Source organism: Herpailurus yagouaroundi, unplaced genomic scaffold, assembly GCF_014898765.1.
Source record: "Herpailurus yagouaroundi ecotype Mexico unplaced genomic scaffold, PumYag 141, whole genome shotgun sequence".
In the NCBI taxonomy this organism is placed as follows: Eukaryota; Metazoa; Chordata; class Mammalia; order Carnivora; family Felidae; genus Herpailurus; species Herpailurus yagouaroundi.
The window spans coordinates 42,364,361-42,387,303 of NW_024412396.1; the positions used below are offsets into that span (position 1 = coordinate 42,364,361).

At 37.9% G+C, this 22,943-nt stretch overlaps 1 protein-coding gene across 8 annotated transcripts in view; it reads left to right on the plus strand.

The window, feature by feature from the left end:
* GARIN2 (golgi associated RAB2 interactor family member 2) overlaps positions 1 to 16,811 on the plus strand; it is a 35,817-nt gene extending 19,006 nt beyond the window's left edge. For 4 of the 8 annotated variants that reach the window (XR_005790987.1, XR_005790988.1, XR_005790984.1 and 1 more), the window contains 4 exons: positions 1,325 to 1,575; positions 10,999 to 11,027; positions 13,523 to 14,687; positions 16,680 to 16,811. Coding sequence is in view for 2 of the 8 variants with exons in the window: in XM_040477442.1 (XP_040333376.1) it covers positions 1,325 to 1,575; positions 10,999 to 11,027; positions 16,680 to 16,702 (303 nt within the window). In the remaining 6 variants the exon portion in view is untranslated. Of the gene's footprint in view, positions 1 to 1,324; positions 1,576 to 10,998; positions 11,028 to 12,266; positions 12,794 to 13,522; positions 14,688 to 16,679 lie in introns of those variants that run through there. The other 4 variants (XR_005790989.1, XR_005790985.1, XM_040477442.1 and 1 more) reach the window with 4 other exon arrangements.
* Positions 16,812 to 22,943: the final 6,132 nt, after the last annotated feature.

The following is a 22,943-nucleotide window of genomic DNA, read 5'->3' on the forward strand; positions in this document are numbered from 1 at the left end:
TCTACAAAGGACAGGTGCCTTCTTTATTTTTTTCAGGAGCAATGATAGTATCAGGAAAGACCATAGACAGTCAGTAAATATCTATTAAATGAATGACTACTCTGTAGTTATTAAAATTGTTGGAAAAAATTTTCTTGCAGAAATTTTCATGATTGGGAAAAGTTGAGTGAAAAGTGAGTATGATTCCTATTACATGAAAATACATTTCATGCTCACAAACAATAGAAGGTGAGAAAGTCATACTGTTAACAGCAGTTTATTTCTAGATTCTGGGATTAATATTTTCCTCTTTACACTTTTCTGAATTTTCTGTTTCCTACAATAGAAATAATTTTTAATTCAAAAAAATTCAAGCAGTTTTACACAATTTTTAATGACATGAGGAGAATGCTTTTAATAAAATCATTAGGATATAGAACTGAAATGTTATCACAAAGAAGACACAAAATAAACAAATGGGCACAAAGACTAAATGACATGTGCCATAGGAGTAGTTATTTCTGGCCAGTGGCCTTAAGCAGACAATAATATTTTCCCTTTCACTTTATATCTTCCAGGATTTTCTAAATATTCTACAGTAAGTATGTGTTACGGAAAAAAACGTGTTTTCTTTAAGGAAGAAGAGTATTGTATTCTTTTCGAGGGAAGTTAGGAGAGGCGATGGACTAGGCGGTGCTGATGGGAGGAGGAGGGTGCAGGTATGAGGGATGTCAGACAGACAGAGTCCTTAGGACCCACTGACCAATTCCTCTGAGGCCCGAGACAGATTCTGAGGAAGACAGTGAGTGGTGAGGAGAGGTGATGCATTAATAGAAACCAAGAAATCAAGACAACAGGAGAGATTTTATAGTATTAGTTCTGGGTATTGGTTCTAAGTCTTTTGAGAAATAAATGCTTTTGTCTTATTGTGAACCTCCCAACTCCTGTCACCTGGTAAATGCTCTTAAATAAAGAGCAATATTAGATTGGAGAGCAGGTGGCAAGGCATTTCTAGACAACCTTCCATGCCCTGACAATTCAGAAAGAGGAAATGCTGTAATTAACTACTAGTTTTCTCGTGCGAGGTGACAGCGGTGTGCCTGACCACAAGAACTTCTGAATGGGCTGTGTCAGGTCCCACCCTAGAAGCCTCCGATGCCCGCCTGGCCTCCTCAGTGGCCACACAACACCAAGCGTCATTCCCTCATTACTGCGCCCAGGCACTCGAGGGCACTCAGTTAATACGAATGACATGATTACTGTATTAGATATTGCTCCAGAAATCATCTATTTCTGTGTGACACCGTTCTGTTACCTGTTTTGCTGCTGTTTATTATTTTCAAAGGAAAAAATGGAAAACATTCTGAAGCCTGGGTGTCTACGAGATACAAAAATTAAGAATGAATGCAAAGAATCCTCAAAACATGTCACCATCTCAAATGTAACACTGACTTTCGAAGGTGAACGATGTTTTCATTCTACTTTGACTCCAGAAGAAAGTGACATAAATTCATTCAAAAGGATGAGCATTACTAGAACATCTGAAATAAGGACAACTGATTTTAGCAACACAGCTCTCAATGCTGAGGAATCCAGGTATGTGAGGCAGGGAAATGTCAGGGATGCTAAGACGTGAAGTAATGTGAGTGTGTGCTTTAAGGTCCCCACAACTCTGGCCCTTGCTACTGAATAGTCTCAGCTGTAAATACAATGTAATTGAATGATGCCATCGTTAACTCTGAATTATCCACTGAGCCTGGGTAGCTCAGTCAGTTAAGCATCCAACTTCGGCTCAGGTCATGATCTCACGGCTTGTGAGTTCAAGGCCCACAATGGGCTCTGTGCTGACAGCTCAGAGCCTGGAGCCTGCTTCGGATTCGGTGTCTCCCTCTCTCTTTGGCCCTCCCTTGCTCATACTCTCTCTCTCTCTCTCTCAAAAATAAATAAAAATTTAGGGGCGCCTGGGTGGCTCAGTCGGTTGAGCTTCTGACTTCGGCTTGGGTCATGATCTCGCGGTTTGTGAGTTCGAGCCCTGCATTGGGCCCTGTGCTGACAGCTCAGAGCCTGGAACCTCCTTTGCATTCTGTGTCTCCTTCCCTCTCTGCCCATCCCCCACTTGTGCTCTCTCTCTCTCTCTCTCTCTCTCTCTCTGTCTCTCAAAAATAAAAATAAATAAATGTATAAAAATTTTTTTTAAAGTAGATAAAATTTTTTAAAAAACTAAATGATCCACATTCAGTTTAACCTTGTCAAATTATTATTTCCCTATCAACTTCTCACACCCTTCAGTTCACATTCGAGTCTATCTGGTATCAACTGTGTGTGGCTGAAGAATACAGGATAGAATCAGTGTCCACAGTTTGGAGTTAGACTATGGGAACTCTTTCTTTCATCTTTATACTTCTATTTTCTCCTCTATGTATTTCTCATGCTTTTGTACATTTCCAACTAATAAATTAATAATCTGAAAAAAATATTTTCATAATTTTAATACACAGTTACAAGCTAAATGTGAGGGAGCACTGATGTATTCTAAAGATAAAAGTTAATCCTGGGCGCCTGGGTGGCGCAGTCGGTTGAGCGTCCGACTTCAGTCAGGTCACGATCTCGCAGTCCGTGAGTTCGAGCCCCGTGTCAGGCTCTTGGCTGATGGCTCAGAGCCTGGAGCCTGTTTCTGATTCTGTGTCTCCCTCTCTCTCTGCCCCTCCCCCGTTCATGCTCTGTCTCTCTCTGTCCCAAAAATAAATAAACGTTGAAAAAAAAAAAAAGTTAATCCAATCATTTCAGAGTAACTACTAAAAAGAAACCAAAGAAAAACACAGAGGTCTAAATGCTTACAATAGCAAGACTGAAAATAGGGAATGTAAAGAACTATGTCTAAATTCTTCTTTGTTTGTTTGTTTTTATCTTGAGAGAGAGATAGGGAACAAGCAGGGGAGGGGCAGGGAGAGAGGGAGACAGAATCCCAAGCAGACTTTGCACTGTCAGTGCAAAGCCTGATGTGGGGCTTGAACCCACGAACTTGGAGATTGTGACCTGAGTCAAGGGTTGGACACACTCAAGTGACTGAGCCACCCAGGCGCCCCTGTCTAAATTTTTTTTTATTTTTTTATTTTTTATTTATTTATTTTTTTAAATTTTTTTTTTCAACGTTTATTTATTTTTTGGGACAGAGAGAGACAGAGCATGAACGGGGGAGGGGCAGAGAGAGAGGGAGACACAGAATCGGAAACAGGCTCCAGGCTCCGAGCCATCAGCCCAGAGCCTGACGCGGGGCTCGAACCCACGGACCGCGAGATCGTGACCTGGCTGAAGTCGGACGCTTAACCGACTGCGCCACCCAGGCGCCCCTAAATTTTTTTTTAATATAAAAAAGGAACAAGGGAAAACAAAAACAAACCAAAAATAAATAAATAAATAAATAAACGAGAAAAATTATTAGTAATGTGACGTTCCACAGTGTTTGGCTGGTTCTTCAAAAAGAATGACAAAACAGGGGGCGCCTGGGTGGCGCAGTCGGTTAAGCGTCCGACTTCAGCCAGGTCACGATCTCGCAGTCCGTGAGTTCAAGCCCCGCGTCAGGCTCTGGGCTGATGGCTCGGAGCCTGGAACCTGTTTCCGATTCTGTGTCTCCCTCTCTCTCTGCCCCTTCCCCGTTCATGCTCTCTCTCTCTCTGTCCCAAAATAAATAAACGTTGAAAAAAAAATTTAAAAAAAAAGTGACAAAACAGGCAAACCATTGGACAACTTTTTTTTAATAATAAAATTAGAAATTTAGAGGTCATCATCAACTAACAAGAACAATAGTAAAATGTTATTGAGAAATATTACATACAGCTTTTCTTTAATAGCTTTGAAACCCTAAGTTAAATAAATTACTTTAACAAAAATACAAAGAGGCAAAACTGGCACAGTCACAACTTGAGAACATAGAACAACGTCATCCAGGAGCTCCCATGAAAGAGAAAAACATAGTTGTGACTTTTACTGGGCAGGGTTTTAGATACTCTAAGAATTATCTCTATTTAATGTAAAGTTCTCTTTTAAATATAGAAAAATTATGTTATGTTCTCCTAATTTTTTGAAGCAAATAATTTGTTTGGATTATAAAGACTGACCAGAAAAAAAATTCTAGATTAATCCCTACTTAAGACAATAAATGTTAAATTCATAGAATCTTAGCGGGCAAAATGTAGCAAGCGCTTAACATGAAATTAAGGAAATAGAAGTCATTATTTAAAGGAAGAGCAGGGGCGCCTAGGTGGCTTAGTCGGTTAAGCGTCCGACTTCGGCTCAGGTCACAATCTCACTGTCCGTGAGTTTGAGCCCCGCATCCGGCTCTGTGCTGACAGCTCAGAGCCTGGGGCCCGCTTAGGATCCTGTGTCTCCCTCTGTCTGCCCCTCCGCTGCTTGCACTCTGTCTCTCGCATTGTCTCAAAAAATAAACATTAAAAAAAAATTTTTTTTTAATAATTATTCCCAACCAGAGACAGCATTGTGGGTTTTTTTTTTAATGTTTAATTTTTTAGGGAGAGAGAGAGAGAGAGAGGGAGAGAGATAGAGAGAGGCAGAGTGCAAGCTGGGGAGGGGCAGATAGAAAGGGAGACAGAATCTGAAGCAGGTTCCAGGTTCCAAGCTGTCAGTACAGAGCGGGGCTCGAACTGAGGAACCCGCAAGATCGTGATCTGAGCTGAAGTTGGATGCTTAACCAACTAAGCCACCAGGTGCCCCAAGAAATTTAATGAAGAAATTGTTTTTAATGAAAAATTATAGAAGTGTTCTACTTAAAACTTACAATAAATTAAAGATGTTCCTTATTAACATTTCTATGTAATATAATTTAAGGGAGTCTAGCAATTACAATAGGACAAAGAAATATGATTAATATGAGATTTTTAAAAATCACTCTTTGCAAATGGAAATTTATATTTAGAAAACTTGACAATCATCAAAAATATTAGTCTGTAAACAACTTTAGGATAGTCACAGATTAGAAGATAAACTCACAAAATATCATTTGTTTCATGATTTTTATTAACAAACCAAAAATACATTGACAAAAGAGAATGTATTTTTCAAAAGCAGCAATAAAAATTAAATATTTAGTGAGAGTGATAAGAGACCTGTATACATGGAATTACAAAACTCTAGTGGCAGAAACCAAAGACACTTCAATAAGGAAAAATAAGCTTTCTATCTGGGTAGGTATATTTAAGACAACAAAGATGACAAAGCCTAAATTAATTTATAAATTTAATATAATACCAATTATTTCAATAGGATATCTCATAGAAATTTTAATATAAAAAGTATGTGGAAAAGAGAAGAGTAAGAATCTCAAGGAAACTTGGGGCTGGAATATATCGAGGGACTCAGTTGTATAAAATCTTAAGCCGTATTATAATTAAATGGCCATCAGAAAGTTTAGGATATAGACATTAAGACAATAAAACTGAGTCAAACTGATAGAGGTTCAAAAAAAAAACATGAAAAAAAGCAAAACTCTACAAAATGTCAGAGATTTATGCTGTACCACAACAAAATTTTCAGATGGGAAAAGAGTAAAATATTTTTTTTTAATTTTAATATTTATTTTTGATAGAGAGAGAGAGTGAGCAGGGGAGGGGCAGAGAGAGACGGAGACACAGAATCCGAAGCAGGCTCCAGGCTCTGGGGGCTCAAACTCACCAACTGTGAGATCATGACCTGAGCTGAAGTTGGACGCTCGACTGACTGGGTCCCCAGGTACTCCAAAAGAATAAAATATTTTAAAACTAAAATAAGCTAGAATAAAATGGAACAGTTGAAATTGCCTCAATTGCATAAGAAACATCACTTCTTTTCCTTTGAAGCAACAGAAGAAATTTTCAATGGCAAAGTTTGGTTCATTCTTTCAAAAATATTTACTGAGCACTTTCTTTGTGCTAGGAACTGGGGATACAGCTGTGAATATAAGTTATAGGATGTTTCATTCTAGTGGATCTAGATAATACACAAATAAAATACATTATGCCAGCTGGAATGTGCTGTGATAAATACAAAAATAGAGGGGTGCCTGGGTGGCTCAGTCAGGTTAAGTGTATGACTCTTGATCTCAGCTCAGGTCATAATCTTACGGTTTGTGAGACTGAGTCCCTGTGCTGACAGCTGGGAGCCTGCTTGAGATTCTCTCTCTTCCTCTCTCTCTCTGCCCCTCCCCCACTCACGCTCTCTCTCAAAATAAATAAATAAACATTAAAAAACAAAATAAAACGGGGTACCTGGATGGTTCAGTCGGCTGAGCTTCTGATTTCTGTCAAGTCATAATCTCACGGTCCGTGAGGTTGAGCCCCACATTGGTTTGCTGCTATCAGCACTGAGCCCACTTTGGATCCTTTGTCCTCTCTCTGCTCCTATGCCACTTGCACGTGCATGTGCGTGTGCTCTCTCTCTCTCTCTCTCTCTCTCAAAAATAAACATTAAAAAAAAGCTTCAAAAATAAACCCCAAAACAAAAATAGGATAACAGAATAGAGGGTGATTTGAGGAGGAGGAAGGATATCTTATAGTGGTCTGGAAGCTTCTCTGAGGAAGGACAGAGATCTGAAAGCAAGGTGGGGCTCTGAAAGAATAGAGTTCAGGTTGATTGATTGCAAAACAATTATAAATATCTGCCAAAAAAATCATTTTAATAAATACATAACAATACAATGGAAAAATAATAATAATAAATAATCTATAAAGGTTTTACCTTCCATATATATAAGTAGCTGATGGAAATTTGTGAAGGATCCAATTAACAAATGGTTTAAAGTTATGAATAGAAAATTTACTCCGGAAGACAAACACTTAGTGAGGGATCAATCTCACTAATAATTAAAGAAATACAAGTTAAGCATTTACCATTTGGCTTTTGATTAGATGTTAACTACATCTAATATTGATGGGGACACTGTAAATGGTGGGAACTTTCTACAGAGTGATTTGGCAATTCACACTACAAATAGTTATACCCCTTGACTTAAAGGAACATGTGGCAAAGAAGTAATTTGAAACAGAAAATAATTTAATTGAACATACTGTTTTGTAATTAAAACCTGAAAGCAATCCAAACAACCCCTGGCAGAAGAATAGCTAACCAGGAAATAGTATGTTAATTTAGTGAAACAGCAGATCCCCATTAGGAAAAGAATCAGAAAATTTCAATAAAAAGACCTATATGACTATAAGGAACTGCAAACTGGAAGTGTGAAATTCTGAAAAATGTATATACAACGGTATTTTATTTCTGCAGACAGGATGATAAGAAACCACAGTGTTTGGACATAGTTGGTGATTAAAGGAATTAATATTTGTTGTAGCTTTTGATAGATGTTTCCATTAAACTTTTATTGTACAATTAATTACATGTATAATTTAAAAATCAAAACTGATGCTAGGATGCATTAATTGGAAGACACAGCAGCTAGACAATGACCTTTGCAGTCAGACAACCCTGGGTTCAAATTCTGCCTCCTCTAGGGCAAGTTAAATTAGTTTTTTCAGGTCTCAGTTTCCTTATCTGTAAAATGAAAATAACACTAACCATGTAGTTGTTACAGGGATTAAATAAGCTGATATTAAAAACTTCACAATGCCAGGCGCTTGGTAATTACTCAAAAAAAAAAAAAAAAAGAGAATAGATTAAAAGAGGGAGGAAAGGTAGGGAGGAAGGAAGAGAGAAAGGGAGAGATGGAAGGGAGGATTCAGATTCTAGATTAGACTGAACATAAATCTAACATAGCTTTGACTTACATTGAATACAGTAGAAAGATGATTCTATACCTCTGAAGTAATCTTTCTACTATACTATCCAAAAACTGAACCCAGGGTGGGGGGAGGGCACAAAACTTAAATATTTTTTAATGCAGGAAAGAAATCAAGGCTATTTAAGTTGAGGAAGAAAATGGGAATAGGTGACAATTACCATCTTCAGCATATGAGGAAGTCCATATTTAAAGGCTAAATTTTAAAAAGTGGATTTAAACTGAAAATTATTTTAACTAAACAGTTTACAAAGAAAACTTTATTATGTAGTAAAACAATATAGCAGACAATCAACCAATCTATAAAAAAAAGCATTAATGCATATTACTGATTAGATATTAATAAACAACGGAACTAATTTCTGGAGGTTGTAGAATCTTTCTCCTTGGAATCTTCTCAAAAACAAGCATCAGGCCATTTGTCCTGGATAGAGTTCAGACATTCTTCTGCAAGGGGTCAAGACTTGTTCGTGTTTCTTATGTAATTTTAATCTACTGCTACAGTGAATGACAGAAAGCATGGTGAAGTCGAATATAAGTACATCCTGAGGACTCCTTAAAGGAGTGGAACGGAATGGAAACAGTAAATGCACCTGAGTGTGTTGCAGCGTTCTTAGAAATAGAGCAATAAAAGTATGGAACGATCTCGGGACACATTAGATGCCCAGTAAATGGTCATTATTATCACTAATAATTCATTTCATTTCCAATAGTGTAGATAAAAGAAATTTGGCTATTCTGGCTCAAAAAAGCACAACACCAAAAACCTTTACTCAAAAATATCTTAAGCAACTGAGGATTAATTACTCAAAGCTGGCTTTCTTTTTAACCTTTTTTCCTGGCCAAGGAGGGGTCAAGGAAAGCAAAGGAATAAGGGTGATCCTTAGGAGAACCACACATCTTGAAATCATCTGGCTCTGTGCTGACAGTGCAGAGCCTGCTTGGGATTCTCTCTCTCTCTCCCTCTCTCTCTCCCCGTCTCTCTCTCTCTCTCTCTGCCCCTCCTCTACTCTCTCCCTCTTTCTCTCAAAACATAAAAAAACTGGGGCGCCTGGGTGGCGCAGTCGGTTAAGCGTCCGACTTCAGCCAGGTCACGATCTCGTGGTCCGTGAGTTCGAGCCCCGCATCAGGCTCTGGGCTGATGGCTCAGAGCCTGGAGCCTGTGTCCGATTCTGTGTCTCCCTCTCTCTCTGCCCCTCCCCCGTTCATGCTCTGTCTCTCTCTGTCCCAAAAATAAATAAACGTTGAAAAAAAATTTTTTTAAACATAAAAAAACTAAAAAATAAATAAATAAAACTAAAATGTTAAAAAGTATAAGGATAACTTAAATTTTTAGGATGTAAAATGTTCTGTAGGCGCAAAGATTTGTTTAACTATTATGATCACTATTAGAAACAATGAGAAAATGAATCCCTATATAAATGGCAAAAATCATAGAATTTTACAGATAAAAAGGATCATGAAGGTTAACAAATCCCAATTTCTTCAAGGTTCTGCCTTTCAGTCTCTCAGCTTCCTCTCTCTGCTGACTGTACTGGGGACAAAGAAAGAAAAACAAAGCAAAAAACAAATGTGGGTTCCAAGTAATCCTCTTAACCCCAATTTAATCAAGTATGGGTTCTTTTTTTATTGCCTATTTGCATCTGGAACATAATTACTATCCAGAGCCTAATTTGGGAATGTTCATTATGAATGAAAGGTGTAATATCCTAGAACAGAATAGAATTCAGTTTATTCCTCGGACATTTGTAAAATTAAGTCAAGACGCTGAAAGTGATAAGTAAGTTCTATCTAGTTTTCATCTCCAAGACCATGGATTTCAGTGACATTTTTATAACTGCGTACTTTGGGAAAATGAAAAAAAAATTAAACGATGAGCTTGTTGAATATTTTGCCCTCAGATGTATTAGTTTTAAAATGTAAACTGAGCAGTTTCAATCTGGATGAATGAAAGACTATGGAGACTTCTATAACATTACCTTAGGATTTACTTTATAGAGCATTTCTATTTCTATTCCTTCTTATACCTTGACAATATTGCTACTGTGACTCTTTCCTTTGTTTTAAAGAGGATAATATCAGGCTTCATTTTAATTTTGCACCAATTTTTTAAAGTACATTTACTTAATATTTCTCAGTCTCAAAAACTTTTATCATTAAGCTCAACCTTTATTTAAATCACCGACCTATTTGGTGAAGGCTACAGGAGAATTTATTTGCAAATGCCTTAGAAAATAACTAATTTACCTTTATTTCAGAAAGATCCATTGTAGACCTCCAACTGGATGTATTTGCCAGACCTCTTAAAATGGATCATAATTATGTCTTTATACATTTATCTGGGAAGCTATTATCTGAGGGTAATTATTCTTCCCAAATGCTTTTTTTTTTTTTTACTCAAACAGCCATGCTTCCAAAATATTTATTGAAAATGTAGCCAAGAAACAAAGATTTGGTGAAAATTTGTTTTAGCATGCTAATGAGGTTAAGAAAACAAGTATTTTAATTATTGTTATTAATTTTAAAATCAGGAATGCAGAATACTTCTTTGTCCAAAGACATCCAAAAGCTTAGTTATCCAAAGGCATTTCCGAAAGTGAAATGGTCTGAACACCTGACAGATAGTTTTCTATTTTATCCAGTAAGCTAAGTAAACTAACCAAGTACTAACTTAGGCAAATACTTGAGCATGTCATTTGCCTGCAAGATTCCCAAGCGCTGTCACCTCCATCAGGGCCATAGAGATTGTGATGAAACCAGAAGAAGTGGGCACCTTCTAACCCCAGGCATCCATCTATTCCAGAATTTCTCCCATGTCTCTATGAGGGCCTATATTCCCAACACAATAGACTCTATGGAAGCCCCTGAGCAGCAGCGATTAGCTTCTCTCTGCCTCAGCCCCAAATGAGTTTTCCAACGCTGGAGAGGCAGCAGGATAGGGATGCCCACAGCCTCACCGAGTGACAGGTGATAGAGAAAATAAAAATAGATTATGTGTCATTATATACTATTCACTTTTATGGCTTTTATAGGTTGGATAGCTTGCATGTTGACAGAATTTTAGGTAATTTTACTCTAATATGTGTTAATAATGTAATACCCTAGCTTGCTACACATGTTTCCTTACCACCTACAAAGCATTTAGGAAAGGCCAGTTACCTCCTTCTTAGTAATTCTTTTCTAAATATTTGTGGTTACACTGGCAAAATTTTGAAATGTGCTGTTTATTTTTGCAGGAGCATGAGAACTGATTCAGGCACTTCAGGTATGGAACAAATTCCACTACATTTCTTTGTGATCTCTGGTATCCAGTAGTCAACCTTGGGTCCTGGAAGAAAGTAGTTATGAGCAAAGGAATCCAGCTAGATGTTTTGATGTGTCCCCTTTGCTCCATTCTGAGAGTCCTACCATGCAGGAACTATTCTTCAAAGCCTGTCCTCATGCTACCTTGCAAGTGGTAGGCATCACTGCACTTTTTCTGTGCTGGTAGAGTCAGTTTCCCAGTTCCCTGAATCCAGCTCACTGGGCATGAACCACTCCCAGGCCTGCTCAGCAGGCAGAACCCAAACAATAGGGTCTGTATCCTTGCTGGTTTGGAAGGAAAGTGGTCTACCACTAAATTTCTTGGTAAATCTACAATTGTATAGTCCTTACTTGTATCTGGGGCTCCGCTTTGCTGTCGGGTGATACTATTTAATGTTTTATTCAGCAGTTGTTTCTTTACATACTCTCGTGTCTGAGGATCTTTTAACTTCTTAGCAACAAGTTTTTAACATGGGGTTGTCATATGGCACCAGTGGAGATCTGTCCCCTTGCTTGCTGCTGACCTACTTCTAAGTTACTGTCTAAGTTGAGGGGTGGATAGGCCTCAGCTCCAGTCATGCACATAAAAGAACATCATGGAGAGAAAAAAAAATACTTCTGCTTTAAAATCCAAGAACCCGTGAAGGCATTCTCAGTCACATTTGCAAGAGTCCTACAAAGAAGAGCAAACAACTAGAGGATAGTGTTTATATAAATGGGATTTTTGTCTGTAGACCTTACCACTGAGCTTTGGTGTCCAAAAGTACCAGATGAACTTCACTGAGATGTGAAGTTCCAATCTACAGTATTGAACCTGAGAACATTGTAGGGAAATGCCATTGTAGTTTATTAGAAAAATGCAAAATCTCCTTTGCAATATATAGAATTTTCACCTACCAATTTTTACCTCAAGTTCTATTTCAAAACGAAATCACAGTAAATTTATAGAAATTCTAGAGATGTCCAATAGCCAGATATTTTTGTCTTACTTTCTAAAAGAAAGGATAAATCTTGCAGCAGCCTTATTACTGATAATTAGTATGTTAGCATATGATTAGCACATAATTAGTACAATCACATACAACATACATTCTGAAGCACTAGTTATTTATGCATTGGGAATTTATAATTAATGTAGGATATTGATACATTTATTTTCATTCCATATGTGACTGATTCTTTCACGTGTCTTCTGGCACAGGCTTAGTTTTGTTGAACTGAAGAAGCATTTGATCCTTATCTATTATATATGAGGCACCATGGCAGACTCTGAGAGAGATTAAAAATACATAATAGGACATCACCTGGCCTCAAGAGATGGGCCCAAATAACATAAAGTAAAATGTTATAGGTGCTTTCAGAGAAAAGTGGAGAATATAGTTTTAGCTCAAGAGAGAAAATCATGAAAGAGTCTATGAAGGAAGCAGTCTTTGAGTTAGGAAAAGGGAAATAAGAATATCCTGGGTACAGGATACAGTAAGAGCAAAATTGAAGAATAAGACAGTGTTGGGCATATTCAATTTAGGAATAGTGAGAGATGCAGCTGGAAAGCAAAGCAGGATCCAGATTATGGAAGTCTTGGGTCATCTAAGGAGTCTGGATAGTACAGACCTCCTTTTGGCAGGTAAGAGCCACTGAAAGACAAATAACAAAATGAGTGTTATGTTTTAGAACGATTACTCTGACTGCAATCTCTAAGAGAGCTGCAGCAGGCTACAGGTAGGAAATCATTATAATGGTCTGGGGTGAAATGTGTCAGTCTTGAACCTAGGGGGGAAAAAAAGCCAGATGGAAACAAGGATGTGAATATGCAGTTAACAAGATTTATTGGACTGACTACTTGTGGGGACAAGAGAAAAAAACAAAAACAAAAAAAACAACAACTGAGGATGACAGAGTTTGAGAGGCAACTTAACTAGGAGGTAATGAGTCCATGAAACAAGCTGGGAAAATGAATTACAGGAAATCTGGAAGGCAATGATGAAGAAACCAGCTATTAAATACTGCACCTGGAATCAAAAGCCCTAGGTTTGAGTTCTAACTGCACTTCCTCTGTTCCACGGATGTGTCATTTAATGTCTCTGGACCTCAAGCTTCTTCAGCTGCCAAATATGTGTGCATATGGGTGAGGAATTGAAGAGGGCATGGTTAGCTGTCTCAAGACCCTTTCAGCTGTTATGACTTTATAAGCTGACATGTTTATGGTCTTGGTGGCCCATCTTTGTAAATTTAGCAGGCAGCTTAAAATGGGGCTCTGAGAATCAGGAGCTAAGCAAAGGTAGAGCAAACATGCAGTGACGTTTGTCACACTCAGCTTGTTAAATCATGAGGATGGTACAATATACAAATTTGGCTTGCAGTTTTCACAAAGTATTAATTATTTTTCCTGGTTTTTTTTCATGTACTTTCTTATTCTTTCCACTTTTCTCTCCTGTCTTCCCATTTTTCCTTACTTAGGCTTGCATAGTATTTTGATTTTCCCTCTGCTTAGCATTTCTTTCCCCTTTTTTACAGTCCTCTAAATCACTTCTTTTTGCCCTTTCATACCCTTACTCACACTTAACACTTTTTACCCCAAGAAGAGCAAGGATTAGTAGAATCTTAATCCCTTGTTCCATTGAATTTAGACTAAATGTAGACTAAAAATGAGTCTGTGAATCTGATTTCTATTCTAGGCAGTAGCCAGAATAGTAACTGCTCCCCACTGCAATAAAACAAAACTCTGGTCCTATTAACCTGGTCAGATTCACGTTCACCCAACTCCAGGCAATGCTACCTGAGGACCATGGTCTCTTATTCATGTCTCAAACCACTCAGCAGTTTGACAAAAGGACACTTTTTCTCCTTTCTGAGTAAGGCTTTGGGTAAAGTGGACTCTGAATGTACTGTTTTCATGAAAAGGCTGCAGGAAGAGCCTAGGCTAACACTGTCTCTCAGGATCTGGGTCCATCTGTCCCTTTTCTTGACTTTTAATTTCTTACCTATCTAGGTTTTACTCACTTTAGCTCTGTTGATCTCTTTACGGTGAGCCCAAACTTAGGCTTACCTTTGATCCTATAGTATTTTCCCAAGATGGAAAGCAATCAGACAAAGGATAGACATCCAAGAAATAGAGAAGGGAAAACTGCTACCAAACACCGGGAATTTCCTCCCCATTTATATCCATCTTTCTTTTCCACTTTCCTCTTAACTATTGCAAATCAAATTCTTTGCAATCTTAAGCAGCCATGTTCATTCTGTTTATGAAACCCAGTCTAAAAAAGAGAAAGGATGGGAGGACCCTAACAAGGAAACTGTGAAATTTAACAATGGGCTCCATTGGGAAAAATAAAGACATTTTTAAATTTAAGACCAAATTGAGTTCTCTCTCCTGTGCTTTTCTCTCTTGCTTTTGGCTTTTTTTCTTTCTTCTTCACTTCCCCTCTCTAATGATCTCTATTTCACTTTCCTCACTATTTTTCTTTTCGCCCTCTGGCTCCCTCCTCTCATGTCAAATCTTTTACCTCCCTCAAACTTGTGCCTCATCTGTCTCCCCCTTTCTCAAGGGAATGGATGTGAGGAAAGGAAAGTAAAACAGAAAAAGAAAAGGCCAATGGAAAAAAACATGTAAGACAACCTAAAGGTAATTTTTTACAATTATAAGCTGCTATAGATGATAAAGGACAGACATGACACTTTCACAAAAAGTTGTCAATAAATTGAATCTTTTGACATTGAATCTTATTGCTTCTATTGTAGTAACAATAGAGGTGGAATGGAATGTTGAGGGTTCATTGTAGTTTCTGCTCTAGAATCCTTCAAGTGTCAAAATGTAATGTCGCACAGGGATTAGGGGAGCTTCAGGTGAGGCACCAGAAGAATATTACTTGCTGCTGCTTTTACAAGTGATTCCATCATTCTCATCCCTATTCTTTCTCTTCGTTCCCTCCTCAAACTCTTTTCCAACCTTGGCAGGAACCACATGGCCATATCTCATCTGTGCTCTGATGTTGGAATTGAGGTGCCCACCCATCTTTCCACTCTTCTGTGTCACTCTGCCACCACAGTCAGCTTAGCATTTGGGCACTTATTAATAGGAACTCACCCAGATGCACACCATGGGCCAGACATAATGCACCAGAGGAAAACAGTGTAGCCAAAAGATAAAAGCCCATGCACAATACCCCCTGGCCTCTCTGCACACTCCTTTGTCTAGGCCTGTTCTTTCATCATTTCTTTCCTCCCATAAGTGTGCTCTTAATATTGTTCTATGGTGGCGGTGGACAGTAAAGGAGGCACTCACGGTGATGTGTGTTGGTACCTAGGGAGGGTCCCAACCCCTGTCATTTCTCAATATATTACAGCATTTAGAAAGAGAAATTCATTTAAAGATAACTCAATATTCTACAATGATCCCATCTTTTGACTGATATTTTCTATAATGATGAAATTTCAAACCCCAGGGTCTTATGAAGAGAGATCTGCAAATGCAAAGAAGGGCAAAAATAGTAATATACATACCATATTTAAATCTTGGCTTCTAAAATTTAAAAAGTGGCTCCCAGATATTTAAATTGTGAACTGCTGATATATAAGAAAAAGTAGATGATTAAAAAAATTTTTTTTTCGGGGCGCCTGGGTGGCGCAGTCGGTTAGGCGTCCGACTTCAGCCAGGTCATGATCTCGCGGGCCGTGAGTTCGAGCCCCGCGTCGGGCTCTGGGCTGATGGCTCAGAGCCTGGAGCCTGTTTCCGATTCTGTGTCTCCCTCTCTCTCTGCCCCTCCCCCGTTCATGCTCTGTCTCTCTCTGTCCCAAAAATAAATAAAACGTTGAAAAAAAAAATTTTTTTTTAATTTTTTTCTTTCTTTTTTTTTTTTTTTTTGAGAGAGAGAGAGAGAGAGAGAGAGAGAGAGAGAGACAAAGCATGAGCAGGGAGGGGCAGAAAGAGAAGGAGACACAGAATCTGAAGCAGGCTCCAGGCTCTGAGCTGTCAGCGCAGAGTCCACATGGGGCTCAAACTCATGAGCTGTGAGATCATGACTTGAGCTGAAGTCAGACGCTTAACCGACTGATCCACCCAGGTGCCCCAGATGATTTTTTTTGATGGTGAAAAATTTTGGGTACTAATCAAGACTTCATATTATCACAACTGAAAAAGTAGGAAAGTTACTTGGCCCCTTATTTATAGTGAGCATATATTATGTGTATGTAAATATATATATATGACTTATTTTAGGACTCAGACTAGGACAGATCAAGGACTTGCAAATAATTCAGTGACACATCTATAAATTTTAAAGACTAAAGCCCATAATCTTAATCTTGGCATCTTGATTTATAAGATTCTTATATGAGTAGAAACAACCTTTAAAAACAAAAAATTTAAGAAATTATAAGAGGTTCCTTTAACATCACTTCAACCTCTAGATTTAAAAAATGAGATCTTATCTGTCCAAAGGATCTTTACTGTTAGATTAAGAAGAGAAGCTATATTAAAAATGCAATTTTACTTATTTCAATCACTTATTTTACTTATATTTAGTTTTTTAATGTTTTACACTTAACAGTAATAACTTTAAAAATATTTTGTGTTTTAGACCTTTGAATTGAACTGACTTTTCCATCTTTTTGGCAGATAAATACAAACTACTAAACTAAAAAATAAGAACAACTCAAGAAATAATAACCAACAGAAGAGAAAAACAAGGCAGTGTCTTCCATGTGGCAGAAATAAAGGCTACTACTAATCAATCATTAAGTATTTAAATCCATGCCAATCTAATTTCTTACATCTTGATTATCATAATTGGGGATATCAGTTTTAAAGGAAAAGTAGAGAAACATACAGAACTATTAAGGTTTTCAAATTATAAACTCAATTTTTATCTATAGGGCTTCTTTGCTTTGGAGTTATTGGTTAAATTTGTTATTCTCTTTGGTTTTACTTTTCTCACTTGGACATTAGCCCAACTCTGTGTTGTTTCTAACATTAAGCACTATGAGGTCCTTGAAGGGGGACCATGGTCTTTAAGTCTTTGTGTTCTAAGTGTTGAGCACATGGCCTGAGAGACAGTATTTGCTGAATCAATGAATGCCACTTCCAAACAGGTTTTTTAAAACTCCTATACTTAAAAAAAAGAAAAAAGTTTATTTATTTTGAGAGAGAGAGAGAGTGCACACGCACAAATACACAACAGGGAAGGGGCACAGGAGAGGGCAAAAGAATCCCAAGCAGGCTCCATGCTATCAGCACAGGGCCCAATGTGGGGCTCAGTCCCATGAACCATGAGATCATGACCTGAGCTGAAATCAAGAGCTGGACGCTTAACCAGCTGAGTCATCCAGGCACCCCTAAAACTCCTATGCTTTTAAATATAGAAAAAGAATTACATACAGTCCCTATCTGAAGAATAGTTTGGATTTTTAAAAGCCACCACTTACTCCTTTTCAAAAAGCTGCCAGTCATTCTACAATGTGCTTTGCATGCTTTCTCAATCTTCACAATCTAAAGGGGTATTATTACTTTTCTCTTTTACAGATAGGTGGTGAAAGTAGAGCTTACCCAAGTTACTTGTTCAAAATCATGTAGCTGGGGAAAAAAGATATATACATAGAAGATCTCTCTCTCTCTTTCTCTCTCTCTCTCAAATTTCACACAAATTGTACTGGTATTTCTACTGTGTCCTGAGTCGCAACAAGGAATATGTCTCACCTCCATTTTCTCCTTCTTGTCCCACAGACAAATCTCTAGAACTATATGGTCCAGTATGGTAGCAACTGGGTCTATGTGGCCACTGAACACTTGAAATGTGGCTAGTGCAACTGAGAAACTTAATTTTAAATTTCTTTTAATTGTAATTAAATTTAAATTTAAAAGCTGAAGCAGCATAGAATATTTTTTCATTAAACATAAATTTATTGTTTTGGTACGGCTACATTTTTTCACTTTAACTGTTGAAAATTTAGCACCTGAATTGAGATATATTTTCAGTATATGATATACATCAGATTTTGAAGACTTAGTACAAAAAAAATAAGAAAATATCTCAATAATTATATTCATTATGTGTTTAAATTACAGTATTTTGGATATATCAGGTTAAAACTTATAAATTAATTTCATGTTTCCTTTTACTTTCTTCATTAGCTACTAAATAATATCTCACAAAATTACATATGTGCTAACATTACATTTCTATTGGACAGGAAAATCCTCTTTCCATTCCCCTCAGCTCACAATCCCAGGGAATTACTCCTCCTCTTATCTTTGCTCCAGAGGTAAAAGGCATTTCTTTCCCATTTCCACAATCAAGAATGAAATAGAAGGGGTGCCTGGGTGGCTCAGTCAGTTGAGCATCTGACTTCGGCTCACGTCATGATCTGACCACTTGTGGGTTGGAGCCCCGCGAAAAGCTCTGTGTTGACAGCTCAGAGCCTGGATCCTGCTTCAGATTCTGCATCTCTGTCTCTCTCTATGAGTTCATGACCTGAGCTGAAATCAAGAGTCAGATGCTCAATCAACTGAGTCACCCAGGTGCCCCTAAATGTTTTCATTTTTTTTTTCAACATTTATTTATTTTTGCGACAGAGAGAGACAGAGCATGAACGGGGGAGAGGCAGAGAGAGAGGGAGACACAGAATCGGAAACAGGCTCCAGGCTCTGAGCCATCAGCCCAGAGCCTGACGCGGGGCTCGAACTCACGGACCGCGAGATCGTGACCTGGCTGAAGTCGGACGCCTAACCGACTGCGCCACCCAGGCGCCCCTAAATGTTTTCATTTAAATGAACCACTTTCCTTGTACCATTTGCAATTAACCACGCCCCCCCCCAACTCCCACCCCAGCCTACTCTCACCCCTTACAACCACTGAATGGATTTTACCTTCTAAAGATTTGGATTTTTTTGATGAGGAAAAAAGTTTGTAAATCCCAGATATCTGTTTCCACTGAGTTTTTGCAAGTTCCTAGTTAGAATTACCTTGTTTATCTGATCTGTAATTTCCATCAGAAACTGTTCCTCCGACTGACTTCCTTGACCCTGTCTCATGGCAGGGGTATGTCTGCTTTGAACTGACACATCCATTAAAGAATCACACATATAATAAGACCTTATAATCACTTAGATGTTAGAAAAAAGATATCTAAGCTTGTCAGAGACTTCTGTCAGTTCAGGAATAAAAGTGAAGTGCAACTAATTTTGACTTTTGAAGAAGCTTTCTGCCTTCTAATTCTCAGCTGTATTAATTAAATGAGGGATTATTGGGGCGCCTGGGTGGCTCGGTCGGTTAAGCGTCTGACTTCGGCTCAGGTCATGATCTCACAGTCCGTGAGTTTGAGTCCCACGTCGGGCTCTGTGCTGACAGCTCAGAGCCTGGAGCCTGTTTCAGATTCTGTGTCTCCCTCTCTCTCTGCCCCTCCCCTGTTCATGCTCTGTCTTTCTCTGTCTCAAAAATAAATAAACGCTTAAAAAATAAATAAATAAATGAGGGATTATTATAGTAGTTAAAATCAACCATGAAGCATAGGAGGAGGTGGTAAAGAGCAAATAGTTTTCTTTTCCTTTTTCTTTTTGCATTTGCCATTCTCTCTCCCTTCTTCACCACACAGAGGACCACTTAGGAACAAAAACAATCATCTTTAGACAGAAGTTATTCCTAAAAAAGTTCTGACATGTTAAATTTGTAATGCTCATTAGAAATTCTAACGGCAATGTTGAGCCAACAGTTGAATACATGATTCTGGAGTTTGCAGCAGAAGTTCAGACTAGAGATCAATTTAAAATTGACAGTGTAGGGTCACCTGCTTGGCTCAGTCAGTTAAGTGTCTGACTTTGGCTCAGGTCATGATCTCAAAGTTTCTGAGTTTGAGCCCTGCATCAGGCACCGTGGAGCCTGCTTGGGATTCTCTCTCTCTCCATCTCTCTCCACCCCTCCCTCTCTTTCTCTCTCAACATAAATAAACTTAAAAAAAAAAAAAAGACAGTGTATAGATGGAATTTAAAGCCATGATATCAGATGAAATCATGTAGGGAGTGAACGATGAAGAATATGATAAGAATAAGGACAAATGATTAATGCATTCAGTGTAGAACACTGTTATAAGCACTTTACATATATATTCAGTCTTTACAACCACTGTAGTAGGTAGCTACTTTCATGATCCTTAATTTATAAATGAGGAAACTGAATCTTGGAGAAATTATTTTGTTTTGATCAAACGGTCAGCAAGTGGTAGAGCTGGGATTGAAAGCCAGGCAGAGAGGAAGTAAACACTGAATGTTAGAATCTTGGGACACTCCAATTTTAAGCATTCAGGGAGATAAAGAACCAGCAAAGGAGATGAGGAGGAGGTTCCAGTGGGTAGGAAGAGAAGCTCTTTTCAAGAGCCCAGAGGATAAAATGGAGAAAATGCTCAGTGGCATCCAATGCTGCTGGCAAGTCAAAGTAAGATGAGAACCAAACATTAACATTTGCATTTAACAAAGTGGCTCTAATTAATGACTTTGACAAAGGTTATTTTGAAGCAGTGGTGGAGTTAAAGCTCAGAGTCAGTCCAAGAGAGGATAAAAGAGGCATTTAAGTTCAACTCTGGAGTTCAGCACAGATAACATCCCATTCCCAGTCATAGATATTCACATATAGATATGAATTAAAGCAGCAGCAAAGATTTGTTGTACAGACAAAATAGAGATTTGATTGGGAGCTTAGTGAGGAAAAGATATGGGAAATTTTTATAGCTATTTTCAAGGAGAACAAACTTGATTTCCTTTCTCTTGGCATTAAGTCTTGATCTTTCCTTCATTTAAAAAATTTCCAAGGGGTTGGCTCAGTTGGTTAAGTGTCTCACTCTTGATTTCCACTCAGGTCAAGATCTCGTGGTTCGTGGGTTTGAGCCTCATATGGGGCTCTGTGCTGATGGTGCAGAGCCTGTTTGGGATTTCTCTATCCCTCTCTCTCTCTCAAAATAAATAAATTAAAAAAATTTTTTTCAAAGCTCCGAATTTGTCTACCTCCTCTCTTCAAAATAAAATTTTTCCAGGACCATGTTTTATGTGTCTACTCATCCCCAGCCTGGCACAGAACCATCCAAGTAAGGTACAAATGAAAGTGTGATAAATGACTCACATCCTAAATACTGAATATCTTACCCTGAAGTTATGGTTGATACTTGTTGTTCCCATAATAAGCCCATACTTTTCTTTGCGTACTTCACCTATTTGAATTGATAAACGTTTTTTACTCATCTTTTTAAAGTCATGTACAAGACCTTGGTTTTTCTATTATTGAAGGTATTTTCATAATAGTTTATTCTCTATTCCTTTCTTTGTCACCCATCATTACATAGTATAAGACTTTACCTTTGAGTCCACAGAACACCTTATTTTCATTTGCCATACTTTCCTAATGTATTTTATCTATATGGGATTGTCTTGTCCCTTTCCCAAGCTGCCTGTTAATTCCTCCCGGATGAGAACTGTCATGTTTTAATTCCTTACAGTACAGCAAGTATCAGTATATATTTTTTGAATTAATGTGTGAATAGTAAAGCTATTTGAGTTGAATGATACTGACCTGTATTAAATAATACTGACGCTAACCTTAGACAGTGGGACCTCTCATTCCGCATGGCAACAACTGCATAATGCTTTTAGCTTAGAGACATAATTTTTTTAGCTAGATGAAAGGTGAAGAAACACATCAAAATAATAACTAAACACAATGAAATTCAAAAACTTCAGGGCTTGTTGGTTTGCTTTCTTTAACTTTTTAAATATTTATTTTTGAGAGAGAACAGAGAGAGAGTGAGCATGCAAATGCACGGGGTGGCAGGGAGGGGCAGAGAGAGAGAGAGGGAGATACAGAATCCAAAGCAGGCTCCAGGCTCCAAGCTGTCAGCACAGAACCTGATGTGGGGCTCCAATCCACAGACCATGAGATCATGACCTGAGCTGAAGTCAGATGCTTAACCAACTGAGCCACCCAGGCACCCCTGTTAGTTTGCTTTTTTTTGGCTATTTTATACTTTTTAAATATATGTAGTTAATGATGAACTCACCTACTAATTGCTTATTTTACAACATACATGAATCAGTGAGTATTCTTTTAGTTTACATTATTTCTGATCTCTGGTTCATACAATTATAGAGATTAGGCTGCTAACCCAGTTATGGAAACAGCTTTCACTAGTGCCTATAGGTAAGAAAACCAGAGGGATATTGATTATATCCTTTAGTTAAGGATTTCCCATATAATGGTGAATGGTAGAATCTTGAAAACTGAGATTTCAGATCTGTTGCAAATGTCTGAAATGAAATATTAACATATTTCCTCAAGACTGTAATGAAATAAAATAGTATAACATTATATTATATAAACATATAATAGAGGCTGTTGGCAGATGCCAAAATAAGGAAGGCAGAAGGGTATTTGCTGCCGTTACTTTCCACTGTACACTTGACTTTACAGTTTGCCTTTTACTACTTCACCCAAAATACTTAGTTACAAATTTGCCAGAGTGATTCAGTGGGTGAACTTCCCTATGACAAGAATGAATGACTCTTTTTGAGGTTTTAAACCACAGATTACCCATTTCATTTTTTTTTAAGGATGAATACTATATTTTCTAACCCCCTAAGCCATCCATGTTACATTCCATATACAGAGGCTACCAGAATTTTAAATCTAAAACCAAACAAACAAAACCCGGAAACAAGAAACATATTACAGATGAGAAAATTTAGGCCCAGGAATCTTGTCATGTATCCCAGAAGTAGTTATCATCAAATCACAGAACTAGTTATCATCAAAACTACAACTCAAATAGAATCACCTTACCTCCACTTTCTATACCTTTTCTTCTTCTTCTTCTTCTTCTTCTTCTTCTTCTTCTTCTTCTTCTT